General features: G+C 43.6%; 1 protein-coding gene across 3 annotated transcripts in view; it reads right to left on the bottom strand.

The window, feature by feature from the left end:
- DTWD2 (DTW motif tRNA-uridine aminocarboxypropyltransferase 2) overlaps window positions 1-13,432 on the bottom strand; it is a 309,013-nt gene extending 295,581 nt beyond the window's left edge. The window contains exons 1-2 of one of the 3 annotated variants that reach the window (XM_075854815.1): window positions 13,385-13,432; window positions 8,317-8,671 (exon numbers count right to left, since the gene is read on the bottom strand). In XM_075854815.1, the coding sequence (XP_075710930.1) occupies window positions 8,317-8,627 (311 nt within the window). In that variant the 5' untranslated portion in view covers window positions 8,628-8,671; window positions 13,385-13,432. Of the gene's footprint in view, window positions 1-8,316; window positions 8,672-13,326 lie in introns of all 3 variants that reach the window. The other 2 variants (XM_075854813.1, XM_075854814.1) reach the window with 2 other exon arrangements.
- Window positions 13,433-13,670: the final 238 nt, after the last annotated feature.

The following is a 13,670-nucleotide window of genomic DNA, read 5'->3' as shown; positions in this document are numbered from 1 at the left end:
GCAGGTGGTCCACTGGCCTGGTGACAATCCCTGTGTCTGCTAACGTGCTGAAATTCTCAGTGATTTCCCTGCTGTATTATGTTGTCGTAATAACTGAAGGAAATAGTTGAATATCTTCCAGAGAAGTAGGATTTGGTTTGCAATATCCAATACTACAAGAGGGGTACACTACCGTATATACAACGTGGTGCTTAGCTAAAGGAAGGTAGCACTTGCACCCTTTCCCTGGCACCGGAGGAGACCTCAAGGCCCCTGTGCCACATAAGAAGACACCAAGGCCCCTGTGCCACATAAGAAGACACCAGCATTATAACTGACTCTTTGGTCGGGCATTCTGCTACAGACTTTGCACCGGGGTCCAGGGGCTTTTCGATATGCCTCAGTATGCTTTGTGTCTCCCTCCTGAATCATCAAAAATGTGCGTGTGTGTGCATATAAATACTGTAGTATTGCATGAAACAAAAGCACAATATGCAGTTTGCGTACAGATGATGACCATACTCATAAAAGGGAGTCCTAAATAACACACTGTATTACAAAGCACATGCATTATTAGGTGTTAATACAAGCCACCTCTGTCCTGCAATGAATGATTCCACTCAGTTGTGAAGAAAAGATCAATAAATCCATTTTCTATTTCATCGCAAACGATGATTACATTTGAAATGTGTGACACTATTAGCTTTGTTTCCAAGCAATATTGCAATAAACTATACTTTAACTATAAGGTGCACGAATATAAATACTATCTCCGCATTGCCCAGTTTTAAAGTGCTGTAGTGGTGAAATAAAGAGTTTTAGATTAGAATAGATTGGTAGGAACACAGTAGCTTATTAATAGCAAAATAGGAAATAAATCAGCATTGTACAACTCAAGGCAAAAACAGAGCAGCCGCACTGGCAGTCAGCTGATCGTCACAGGTCCCACAATTGAAACCCCCAACAATTCACTGTTATTGCTGGGATAAGCTGGAGGCAGCAGCACATTTCTTATTGATCAGTCACTGCAGTAGAAATGTGGTATAAGGGGTAGTCTGAGAGTTAAAAAAAAAAAAAAAAAAACTAACGTCAGCAAAGGTTATAAAATTTTAAAAAATAGTACTCATCTGTTAAATCTCCAGCCGCTTCAGTGCGGATGCTCCCGTGGTCTCACGTCGATCTTTGTTTACTTTCAAGGATTGATGCCAATCACTGGCCTCAGCGGTCACATGCAGTACTTACTGGCATCAACATTGAGGCCAGTGATTGGCTGAAGCAGTCACGTTCCAGCACGTCATGGCTTCTTGAAAGTATTTTATAACATTTGCTTTTGCTAGTTTAATATTTTTAACCCTTTAAATGCTGCGCTCAGCTTTGGCGAATAGGTGGGTCCCAAGCAAGGAACACCATCTATGAGGTCTTTATTGCTATTTTACACTTTGCATACAATCTACATGAAAGGTTGAGCAGTTTATGCAGAGCTACATTCAGAATTCTCCAAGCTGAAATCTATCAGCCTTTTCTTATTTGTTCAACGCCTAAACTGAGCTTACTCTGGAAACTTGCATTTCCCACTGCATTTTAGCACCTCATCTAAGCTGTTGACTGTTTCTAATTACTACCAGCAGAACTGGAACTGCGGCCATGCGCCATTCATACTCCACACCGGACATAAAAAAAAAAAGTAATATACTCACCTCTACTCTGTGTCCCCTCAGGCTTTCTCAGCATGCTACGGCAGCCTGAGGGGAGAAGTGAAGAGTAGCAAGAAGGTGAGCATAAATTATTTTTTTTTTCATTTTAATTGTCCTATGGGGGAGAGTCCAATTTGGGGGGGGCAAAGTATGGGGCCCGGCACGGGCCTCTACCTTGCTACACCCCACAGTGTGAAATCGTCACCAGTTAGAAGCTGGTGTCGATTTTCGCTATCATTTACACCATTTTTCTGGTGTAAATTATAATAAATTTGATGGACCACTGTAGCCCTGCCCCCTTTTGGGAATTCACGCCCTTTTTTTACAAAAGTAGTGAGGGCAGCGTAAAATGGACATACGTTTCAGGCTCTTTTGTGACTTTTCTATGCCCCAAAACTGGCGCAGAAAGCTTACAAAATTTGCCTGTGTTATAATCATCATTGTAGACAAAGTCTCGTAAACTTTTTGAAGTAGCTGTATCAGGTACCAGTTACGCAGATGCTGTTCCATATAAATAGCAAAGAATATCATTTTTAAATAGATGTTGACACCCACTCATAAAGTGAACAGTTTCACAGTTGCCTTGATCATTATAATAGTATCCCACCATTCTACAGCAACTACCATAACACCCCAATTTTTGAAACTATATATCAATTGTTTCCAATTGATATGTGTGGAGGGCAGTTATGGGGGCATTATACTGTGTGGAGGGCAGTTATGGGGGCATTATACTGTGTGGAGGGCAGCAATGGGGGCATTATACTGTGTGGAGGGCAGCTATAGGGGCATTATACTGTGTGGAGGGCAGTTATGGGGGCATTATACTGTGTGGAGGGCAGCAATTGGGGAATTATACTGTGTGGAGGGCACCTATAGGGGCATTATTCTGTGTTGAGGGCAGTTATAGGGGTATTATACTGAGTGGGGGCAGCTATGGGGGCATTATAATGTGTGGGGGCAGCTATGGGGCATTACACAGTGTGGGGAGCACTGTGGTGCAATATACTGTGTGGGGGCAGTGTCAGGGGGTATATTATTTACAGTAGTTTACAGCAGGCTCAGGGGATAAATATAAATTAAATGGCGTAGCATGCAAATAGGAGGCGTGGTATGCAAAAAGGGGGTTGCCTAAATAATCGTTCATTAATCGTAATCGAGGGTCAATTAATCGTGACTTTGATTTAAGTCATAATCACCCAGCCCTACACTATATGCATTATTTTACCAAGCTAAAGGCTAAGAAAGAGAGATAAATAAAAGCTGTAAAGTCAGGATTTGGTAACTTGTTTTTATACTTACTGTGACTTACAAATAGCTAACCATGAGCAAAAAACGTGTGAGGTTTTGGCATACATACACAGGTCAAAACATGGATACTGTTAAAACCACAGAAAAAGGCCATACTCACAGATTAGGTGGTGGGTAAAATACCCGTTCCAAACAGGACGCAACCAGGTCAGAGAATGCTGTTGATGGGAAGTGCCCAGGTGTGTTTAAATAATGATAGCCACTCCCACTTACCTTGAGGGGAGTGGTGTGTTGGGCATGGAAGTAAATGTGTAATAATAATAAATAAATAATAAAGTACTGTGTATAGTGCACATGTGAGGTATAGGGGACATGACTAAGTGTAGTGTGTAGAAATCAGGGCTGTGAGTGAAACAAAAACGTGAGTGTAGTGTGTAAAACATGGAGGCATAGTGTTTGGATAGTGAGGCACAGCATATATCGCCGAATAGCAGCCTATTTATAACGCCCATATTGTAAGAGAGCGGGCTGCCCTGCATGCAGTGCCAAACATCCGCACACCAGGCTATCCCAGCATCATAAGACCCTTTTTCTGTGGTTTTAATTACATTCTATGTCCCATTTTTTTTTTTGTATATCTTAGATTTTGGAACGAAAAGTTCTAGGTAGGGACTCGCAAGTGTGGGGATCCGTGACGTGGATTGCGAGCTTGCGTTTTTTTGGCCAAAACAACAACTAATACCCCATGTTTTCTCATGGTTACTTACATTGTACATACTTTTTTTTCAGGACGCGCCCGGGTCTTATGATGCTGGGATAGCCTGGTGTGCGGATGTTTGTCACTGCATGCAGGGCAGCCCGCTCTCTTACAGTATGGGCGTTATAAATAGGCTGCTATTCGGCGATATATGCTGTGCCTCACTATCCAAACACTATGCCTCCATGTTTTACACACTACACTCACGTTTTTGTTTCACTCACAGCCCTGATTTCTACACACTACACTTAGTCATGTCCCCTATACCTCACATGTGCACTATACACAGTACTTTATTATTTATTTATTATTATTACACATTTACTTCCATGCCCAACACACCACTCCTCTCAAGGTTAGTGGGAGTGGCTATCATTATTTAAACACACCTGGGCACTTCCCATCAACAGCATTCTCTGACCTGGTTGCGTCCTGTTTGGAACGGGTATTTTACCCACCACCTAATCTGTGAGTATGGCCTTTTTCTGTGGTTTTAATTACATTCTATGTCCCATTTTTTTTTTGTATATCTTAAAACATGGATACTGGTTTGTTTTTTTTACAGTATTTAAAAGAATTGCCAGGCACGCTATTCATTGCTGCAAAAAGTGGATAATTAATTTTCTAGAATAAAAGTCAAGGGCAGATAAATCTGACTATATTGCCAATACTTTATATTACTATATCTACACATAAATTTGATGCATGGGAAACTTATCTGAACATTTGGATCCAAGTTCAAATTATCCATATTGGTGTTTTTTCACCTATTGTGCAATGTACCATCAGCTTTGGCTGGTACCTGACAGGTGAAAAGTATAGAATTCTCTGTGTATGGCGGCCACGAGAATGATTATTACTGGCACAGACAAATCTAATTACCTGTAATTATAAGCACAACCTCGGTCCATCCGTTTTTGATCCATATATATGGATCCGTAAAAAAAGGAGGCTGCAAATGATGTCATCAACATTTTGCTTTTAAAATGCTTTTTGTGTTCCGCAGCAAAACCACTCAATTTTTTTCGCATTTTCTCAAAATTGCGCCAATATTGCACCTTTTTTGCCACGAATCGAGACATAAATCGCATTTTGACCACAATGTGAAAACTCAGCCTAAAAGTATATTCAGACACTGCAGTCAAATCGCATATAATTATCACGATTACCAGAAAACCATGGCAAAACGTTATGGTTTTTGCAAAACCGCGGCATTTTGCAGCGATTTCGCAGGTAATAAACTGCAATTTGACATTGTCTGAATATACCATTAGGATGAAGGGTGCAGAAATTTCTGGATCTGAAAATCAGTTCTATTGCTGGATTCACATTGTGCGTTTTTGTTGCGTTTTCAGACTCAGCCTACAGAAACACATCAGAAAAAACACATGTGTTTTTTAAATGTTTTAGCTGTAATGCGATTTTGAATGTAATGGTAATCGGCTTACAGTTAAAACATTTTGAAAAACGTATGGGTATTTAAAAAAAGAAATGCGTTTTTTAGATGCATTTCTTTAGGCTGCGTTTGAAAATGCAACAAAAACGTACAATGTGAAACCAGCCTTTATCTGAATTGGTTTTGATCACATGGATGTCTGAAATTTCTAACCAGATGACTAGGACAGTCGCAGAATTTTCTGCAAAAAAATCTGGTGTGTAAATATACCCTGGAATCAGCAGTGATAACGCCTCACATTTGGCTCCATTGCGTTCAATGCGAATGGCGCGGAGTTTTCAGCTCGCTGAAACTAAATTAGCAGCACTGAAAAAAAAGCCAGCTGTCCTATCTTTGCATAGATTCCGCGCCACAAATTCCCAGTATAGAAATAGAAAGTTGAAAAACAGTGCCAACTAACTTGGGCGCTGGTTTTTGCGCTGAGAAGTGCAAAAAACTGCACCCAAAACAGATTGTATTTGAAAATCTGGTTCCAAAAGCAGCCTGGAAAACAGGTTGATATTGGAGGCAGATTGAGCGACTGTTCTTTCAGCTTCAAGGTATGTTCCCATAGGCAGGAAACACTGCAGATAAACAAATTCTCAAAAAACATAGGTAAATCAGTCACAGAAATCCGCAGCAAACGTTGCGTCTTTGTTGTGCATATTGCTGCAGATTTTCCGCAGCGGTTTTACCTGCGGAAATAGTGTGTAGCATTAAATGTAGCAAACTTTATGTGCACCTGCGTTTCCGCTGTGTAAACGCTGTACACTCTGTAACGAAACTCATGTTGCGTATTTTAATGCAAAATGTATGCTTCTCATGCAACTCTATGGTTGAAACCTGCCGCACCACAGCATAAGTTGAATGCCGCACCACAGAACATTTTCCACACAACTTCATTTTTTTTCTTTGCAACGTGTGGTTGACATTTGCAGAAATTGTATCCACTTTGCTGCTACTGTAACTGCAGCACAGAATTGCTTTGTGGAAATTCCACAGTGTTTACGTTGTGTGGGGACCCAGCCCAAGTCTGGAATAAGGGCCTGTTCACATCACCGTTCATTTCCGTTCCGGGGTTCCGTCTGAGGTTTCCGTCGGGTGAACCCCGCAAAGGAAAGTGAAACTGACAGCACAGCTTCCGTTTCAGTCACCATTGATCTCAATGCGGTTTTCCGACGGAATCAATAACGCAGTCGACTACGCTATTGATTCCGTCGGAAAACCGGAAACCAGCCGGAATGATGACGAACGGAAAGCATTAGCGATGTTTCCGTCACCATTGAGATCACTGGTGACTGAAACGGAAGCTGTGCTGTCAGTTTCACTTTCCTTTGCGGGGTTCACCCGACGGAAACCTCAGACGGAACCCCGGAACGGAAATGAACGGTGATGTGAACAGGCCCTAAGACACGTAGTTTCCTGAGCCAAACACAAGAGTGGATACAAAAGAGGGGAATAGTATGCTTCTTTTTGGATACAGTCCTGGCTTTGGCCTAAAAAAAACTGCTAAAAGAAACTGTATGTGTGATTCCTGCCTTAATGCAATTGCACACAACCAAGTGCCATTCGGGCCGTTTTCACAGCATCTGAGTGACACCCGTCTTTACGGCCCCTTTCACTTTAGCGTGTTAGTCAGGTACGTGTAAACTGACTGGATTCGGTCATGTGCATTAGGCGTTAGGCCACCTTCACACAGATATTTTCTGGCGTTTTTTATAGCGTTTTTAGTGACTTTTCTAAGTCCTATAGAAATGCCTATGGGAAAAACAACAGAGAAAAAAACGCTAAACCAAGAGCATGCTGCGCTTTGAAATTAAACAAAAATGCCACAAACCAAAACTTAGATGTATATAGTGCATTTTATATTTCACTATAAACTTAAACATCTGACCACACAAAAAAAATGCTGTTAAAAAAAGGCTGCAAAATGCTGTGTGCAAATGCAGCCTAAGGCCTTGCGACGCGCGTGCTTTTCACGCGGGTCGCACGGACCTATACAAGTCTATGGGGGCATGCAGACAGTCCGTGAGTTTTGCTCAGCGTGAGTGCGCTGAAAAAAACTCACGACATGTTCTAAATTTCTGCGTTTTTCGCGCATCACGCACCCATTGAAGTCAATGGGTGCGTGAAAACCACGAAGGTCGCACGGAAGCACTTCCGTGCGAACTGCGTGATTCGCGCAAGAGCTGTCAAACTCTGAATGTAAACAGAAAAGCACCACGTGCTTTTCTGTTTACAAACATCCAAACGGAGTGTCTTAGAGATGAGCGAACCGAACTTCACCGGGTTCGGCCAAACTCGTTTTGACCGAACCCGGCAAAAAATGTTCCGGTACGCGACGTCAGGAGACAGTCACTGTCCAGGGTGCTGAAAGAGTTAAACTGGTTCAGCACCCTGGACAGTGACTTCCGATCACAATATACATGAACGTGTAAAAAAAAAAAGAAGTTCTGACTTACCGATAACTCCCGGCTTCTTCCTCCAGTCTGACCTCCCGGGATGACAATTCAGTCCAAGTGACAGCTGCAGCCAATCACAGGCCAAGCACAGGCTGCAGCCAATCACAGGCTGCAGCGTTCACATGGACTGCCGCGTCATCCAGGGAGGTGGGGCCGGATGGCAAGAGAGGCAACGGCCAGGAGACGGGACTGGAGGAAGCAGGAAGTTCTTGGTAAGTATGAACGTCTTTTTTTTATTCACAGGTTGCTGTATATTGTGATCGGAATTCACTGTCGAGGGTGCTGAAAGAGTTACTGCCGATCAGTTAACTCTTTCAGCACCCTGGACAGTGACTGATGTTGACTAGCCTCATCTCTATGATGGCGGCTGCGCGAAAATCACGCAGCCGCGCATCATACACTGATGACACACGGAGCTGTCAAGTGCCTTTTGCGCACGCAAAACGCTGCGTTTTTTTGCATGCGCAAAACGCACACGCTCGTGTAAATGAGGCCTAAGGGTGTAGTCAGATGTTGCAGTTGAGGTGCAGCTAAAACCGCATGAATTTTTGGCTGGTCCTAAAAATGAAAAGACAGTGCAGCATCTCACATTCCCTAGCTTGTATAAAGCTAAATGTATTACAATCCTGAGTAAGCACAAACTGCAGAATATCAGCGCCCCATTGTAAGCCGTACTTGAGCTCCTAGGTTTCAAATAAATAGAATTAGACTTCTGGTTTGTAAAAGTACAACTCTCACCTGCAGCGAGCACACAGGGCTCTCCGAACTACACTGCTCTCCACAGAAAGGGCAGACAGACCTCCAAAAGCCCCGTCATCATCGGATAATGCCTCATCTGTGCTGTACACATCGCCAAATACATTTTCCTGCGTCAGATTGGAGATATCTCTTCTTGTATGTTCTGATGGTTGAGAGTCCCGGCTGGAGTCATGTAAGAGGGAGCTGCCTTGTGCGTTACTACACGACTGATCGCAGTCAGATGATCCTGGAGCTCGGAGAAGGTTGTCACATGCACTAAGTTCACTGTCACGTGCAGCATCTGGATCCATGATATCACTCAGGTACTCCAGAGATCCAAACAGCCTGTAGTACCCTGGATGAAAAGAACACAAAAATAAGACCGTAAGAATATTTTTTTTATTTGCCAAACAGACGATGCGTAAAGTGTCATGCACACGGCCTGTGCGGCAGCAGTCTATGCTACGGAGCTAAAAAGATTCCACGAGCCTCCCTATGCGGGCTCCGTACTGTACCATATTAAGGATATATTCTGCACTATGAGGCCGGGTTCCCACGTAGCTTAAATGTTGCGCCATTTCAGCAATGGAATTCTGTGCGGAAATTCTGCTGCATTTACAGTAATAAAAAAGTGAATGAGATATCTCATGCCCACGCTGCAGAAAAACGCTGCCAAAGCATTCATATATTGACCGGCAATGCAGATTTTAAATCCGCAGGATGTCAATTTATGCTGAGCTTTCCTTGTTTTTCTGTTGCGGGTTTTCCACATTGAATTCAATTCAGATGTAAATCCTGCAACAAATAGCCAAGTGTTGCGACCTTTATGGGGGAAAATGCGCCGCAAAAATCGCAACTCAGAAAAAAAAGCTTTTTGGGTTTAAAATGAATAAATAGCTTACACTTGCCACTCAGGTGTTGTCATAGCGACGCTTTTCTTCGAGGTTGGTCTCCTGGGATGACATTTCATCCCATGCAATGGCTGCAGCGGTCACATGGTCTACAGCGTCATCCCAGGAGGCCGGACTGTACAGACAACGGAGGGACGCGTCAACATGACTATGGCCTGAAGTTTAAGCGCGCTTTGTGCAGCGGAAATTCAGCGCGAACAATGTGGCACATTTTTTTTTTTTAATCATTTGCTGCGGTTTGTAGGTCGAATACGCTGCATGCTTTTACGCAGCATATCTGATCCGTGGGAACCTGGCTAATAAATTATTTTAGGGGAGAATACCTCCGTAATATGGCATCCGATGAAGCATAGCACGATTTTTGTTGAACCTCCTATGAAATTGGAGGCATATAAAGTTACAGTATAGATGTAAGACTTCTATGGGTACAAGCTTGTACCAAGAGGTGCATACGCCCTAAATGGGTGTTTTTAGAAGTAGTATTAAAAGGGTACTTATGTTGCCCTCAGATAAGGCAGAAAACCCAGTGCTTGAAAATCGTTTAAATGGGTTTCCAGGTATTAAACTGGATCCTGGTGAGGTCGCTATGCACAGAATTTTACCACTGCAACCAGCAAATGGCAGTAGGAGGAGAGTGAGACGCACAAGACCAACGGTGGGGGAACGGAATAGAAGCGATTAGATAAATATAGGGCCATCTTCAAACAGGGCGGATACGCAGAATAAAAGAACACAGTGTATCCGTCTTGGAACCTGTAGGGAATTCCGCCTGAAAAAGCGCACCAAAATTGTGGTGCAGTTTTTCAGGCGAAATGTCCGCTGCGAAAAGCAGTGATTAAAAAAAAAAAAGTTTATACTTACCACATTCCCCATTGTTATGGCAACGCATTCCTCTGTTGTCCCTGCAGTCCAGCCTCCTGGAATGACGTTTCAGCCCGACTGACTCAGCAGCGGTCATATGGGCAGCAGAAGTCACACGGGAAGGAACGTCATCCCAGGAGAATAGCCTGGATGGACAACATAACAAAGTGTTTCCATGACAACGCCTGGGGAGCAAGTGCCATTCTTACAGCAGAATCAAAGCTTTTCCCCAGCAAAAATTGCAACCGCAGGTCAATTTATGAACTTTTTTCAGCTTTTTTTATGCAGCGCGTGGATAAGATTTGTTCAGATCTCATCCCCTCTGCTGCTACTGTAATACACGGCTTTTTTTGTAACTATTGGGCTGCGTCCTACATATGGCGTAAGAGCTGAGGACTTTGCGACCGGATTTTCTATGTGTAAATTCTGCAGCGTGTTACAGTCGCAGCAAAGTGGATGAGATGTGAACAAATTTTATCCACATGCTGCGGAAAAAATCTGCAAAAAAAACCGTGTGGAAATTCACCTGCGGTACCGATTCTTAAGCTGCAGCTTCTCAATTTTTCTTAGGCCTTATTTACACGAGAATTGCGCACCTCGGACGTGAAAAACGACAGAGCATCCAAGCTCGGCGCTGCGGGACGCGATGTCTCGCATCCCCCATAGATGAGTCTATGGAGGGATGCGTGATGCGTGAAAAGATAGGACATGTCCTATTTTCCCACGAACCCTTCACACGGTCCGTTGAAACAACGGCTGTGTGAACGGCCACATTGAATTAGATAGGTCCGTGGGACGGCCGCTGTTTCAACAGCCGTCCCAGGGACGTTTAACACGCTCGTGTGAATAAGGCCTTACAAAAATGCTGTGGAATAGGCACACAGAAAATTCTACAGCGCTTACGCAGACGTATAGTATCTGTCTGGCCATGTTCACACACAACATTTTTTTTCACAGGATGTAAATTGCATTTTGTAGGGCATTATTCACACAGCTTAGATCCAGGCCAGATTCACACGAGCGTGTTCGGTCCGTATGTCGGCCGCATTTCCCGGACTGACCACACTGCAGGGAGCCGGACTCCTAGCATCATACTTATGTACGACGCTAGGAGTCCCTGCCTGTCCGTGGAACTACTGTCCCATACTGAAAACATGATTACAGTACGGGACAGTTGTCCCGCAGCGATGCAGGGACTCCTAGCGTCGTACATCACTATGATGCTAGGAGCCCGGCTCCCTGCACTGTGTTCAGTCCGGGAAAGATGGCTGACATATGGACCGTATATCACGGACTGAACATGCTCGTGTGAATCCGGCCTTAGGCCTCATTCACACGAGCGTAATCCACGAACAGCACGCAGAGCCACTGATTTCAAAGAGGAAAACGTAGCGAAAAACGCGGCAAACGGCGTGCAGGCAGATCAAAATCTGTCTCAAAATTCCATCTTTTCTGCCTGCAAAAAAACTCTTAGGCCTCGTTCACACAGAGTTTTGCAGGAGGAAAATTCTGCCTCAATATTCCATTTGGGATTTTGAGGCAGATTTTGTCCTTCCTGCACGTCATTTGCCGTGTTTTTCGCTCACGTCCGTTGAGTGCTACGGGCAAAAAACTCAGCGAAATACGTTCACTCAGCCTCACATTGATGTCAATGGGAGGTCAGAGGCGTAAACGCGCGAAGATAGGGCATGATCCTTCTTTGTCCCGCGAGGCGGTTTTACCGCTTGCGGGAGAAAACCACCCCCGCCTCCCATGGAAATCAATGGGAGGCATTTTCGGCTGGTTTTTGACGAGTTTTGCGGAGCGGTTTCTGCTCCAATAAGCTTGTCAAAATACTCCGTCTGAACAGGGCCTAAGTGTTGTTGTTTTTTTAAAGTATTTTCTTTAGCCAAAATTGGGGCTGGATGCAAAAATGAGAAGAATAAATCTTTACTTTATACTTCTCCTCCTTTATCATCCTGCCCTGGTTTTGGCTAATGAAACCGCAAAAAAAAAAAACTGCATCAAAGCTGCACTGTGTAAATAAGGCCATTTGCTGGCTTTTTTTTTTTTTATTTCTTTTTTTTGCCAAAGCTCGGAGTTCAAAGTATAAAGAGGAGACATCTCCCACTTTTTTAACCCACTCTAGAAAAAAATAAAATAAACATCTGTGACTACAGCCTTTTTGAATGATATACGGCCATGTAAGTGTGTCTTTAGGGTCTACTAAGCAGAGGGTTACCAGCGATAAATTCCCAGGCGACCCAAAATAAAATAAAGCTTCTGTCCCGTGCTCAAAATAAAATCGTTTTTTTTTAAGCTGGGGGTGGTAATCACGCCATAGGTATCCACGTCTTTACACGACACATTTATTGGCTTCACCCAAACGTACCGATTCTCCTGTGAGCCAAACATACGCCAAAAACCTCTTAGGGTATGTTCACATGGCAGCATCCGTTACGGCTGAAATTATCGAGCTGTTTTGAGAAAACAGCTCCGGAATTTCAGCCGTAATGGCATGTGCAGGCGCTTTTCGCTGCGTCCATTACGGACGTAATTGGAGCGGTTTTTCCATGGAGTCCATGGAAAACGGCTCCATTTACGTCTGAAGAAGTGACAGGCACTTCTTTGACGAGGGCGTCTTTTTTACGCGCTGTCTTTTGACAGCGGGGCGTAAAAAAAATGACCATCGGCACAGAATATCGTAAAACCCATTCATATGAATGGGCAGATGTTTGCCGGCGCTTTGGAGCCGTATTTTCGGACGGAATTCGGGGCTAAAACGCCCGAATTACGTCCGTAAATAGGGTGTGTGAACCCAGCCTTACTGGCATACATTTCTAGAAACAATTCAATAGCGGGGAAAAAAAGTATGTGCTACAATATACAGGAAAAGTCAACGGAAGACTAAAGATATATGGCTTATTTGGGAAAATAAATGTGTGCCTCAACAATATGGAGTGGACCATCTGCTACACGAACTGGATCACTCATTGATAAACCTACGTCTGCAAACCAGGGAGCTGCAGGGAATTGAAGTTTCTATTACACTGCTCCCACTTACTGTAAGCGTGGTCCCTATGTCTATAATAACACATACAGTCCCATTGGCACGCACACAAAAGAGGCTACAGCCACATGATACATTCAGCTCGTGAAGGAGGGAATACTATGTCAGGTGAATGGGATCTAGCCCCGCTTTTCTATCGTCCAGCTGTACAGCAGTGAGCCATGTGAAGCTTTATTAAACCCTGCTTACACTCACACCGGCTAGAAAGTGCTCAGAACGCAGCACTCATCTGTCTCCTTTCTCTCACCGTACTCTCAACTTCGTGCGTTCCAGCACCCCTGGTCATGTGACTGCTTCCAGCTACAGGAAGTCTGTTAGGACAAACTTTGTCTACATGCATTCTCTGGTATGACGGAATCTATGAACTCGGCAACAAATTATCTAATTTTCCATGAAATTGACCCTCTTTCGGGTGAAACATATTGTAAACATTTTCATAATATTTGGTATCAATCTCTTTCCATTATTTGTAGTTCTTTATTGCAGCTATGTGTGGAAAGGCTCCTACAAATAAAGCAGAGATTGATTGTGCA

The sequence above is a fragment of the Rhinoderma darwinii genome, chromosome 1 (genome assembly GCF_050947455.1).
Source record: "Rhinoderma darwinii isolate aRhiDar2 chromosome 1, aRhiDar2.hap1, whole genome shotgun sequence".
Lineage (NCBI taxonomy): Eukaryota > Metazoa > Chordata > Amphibia > Anura > Rhinodermatidae > Rhinoderma > Rhinoderma darwinii.
Note: the sequence above shows the minus strand (reverse complement) of the source record. Positions and strands in the feature narration are given on the sequence as shown.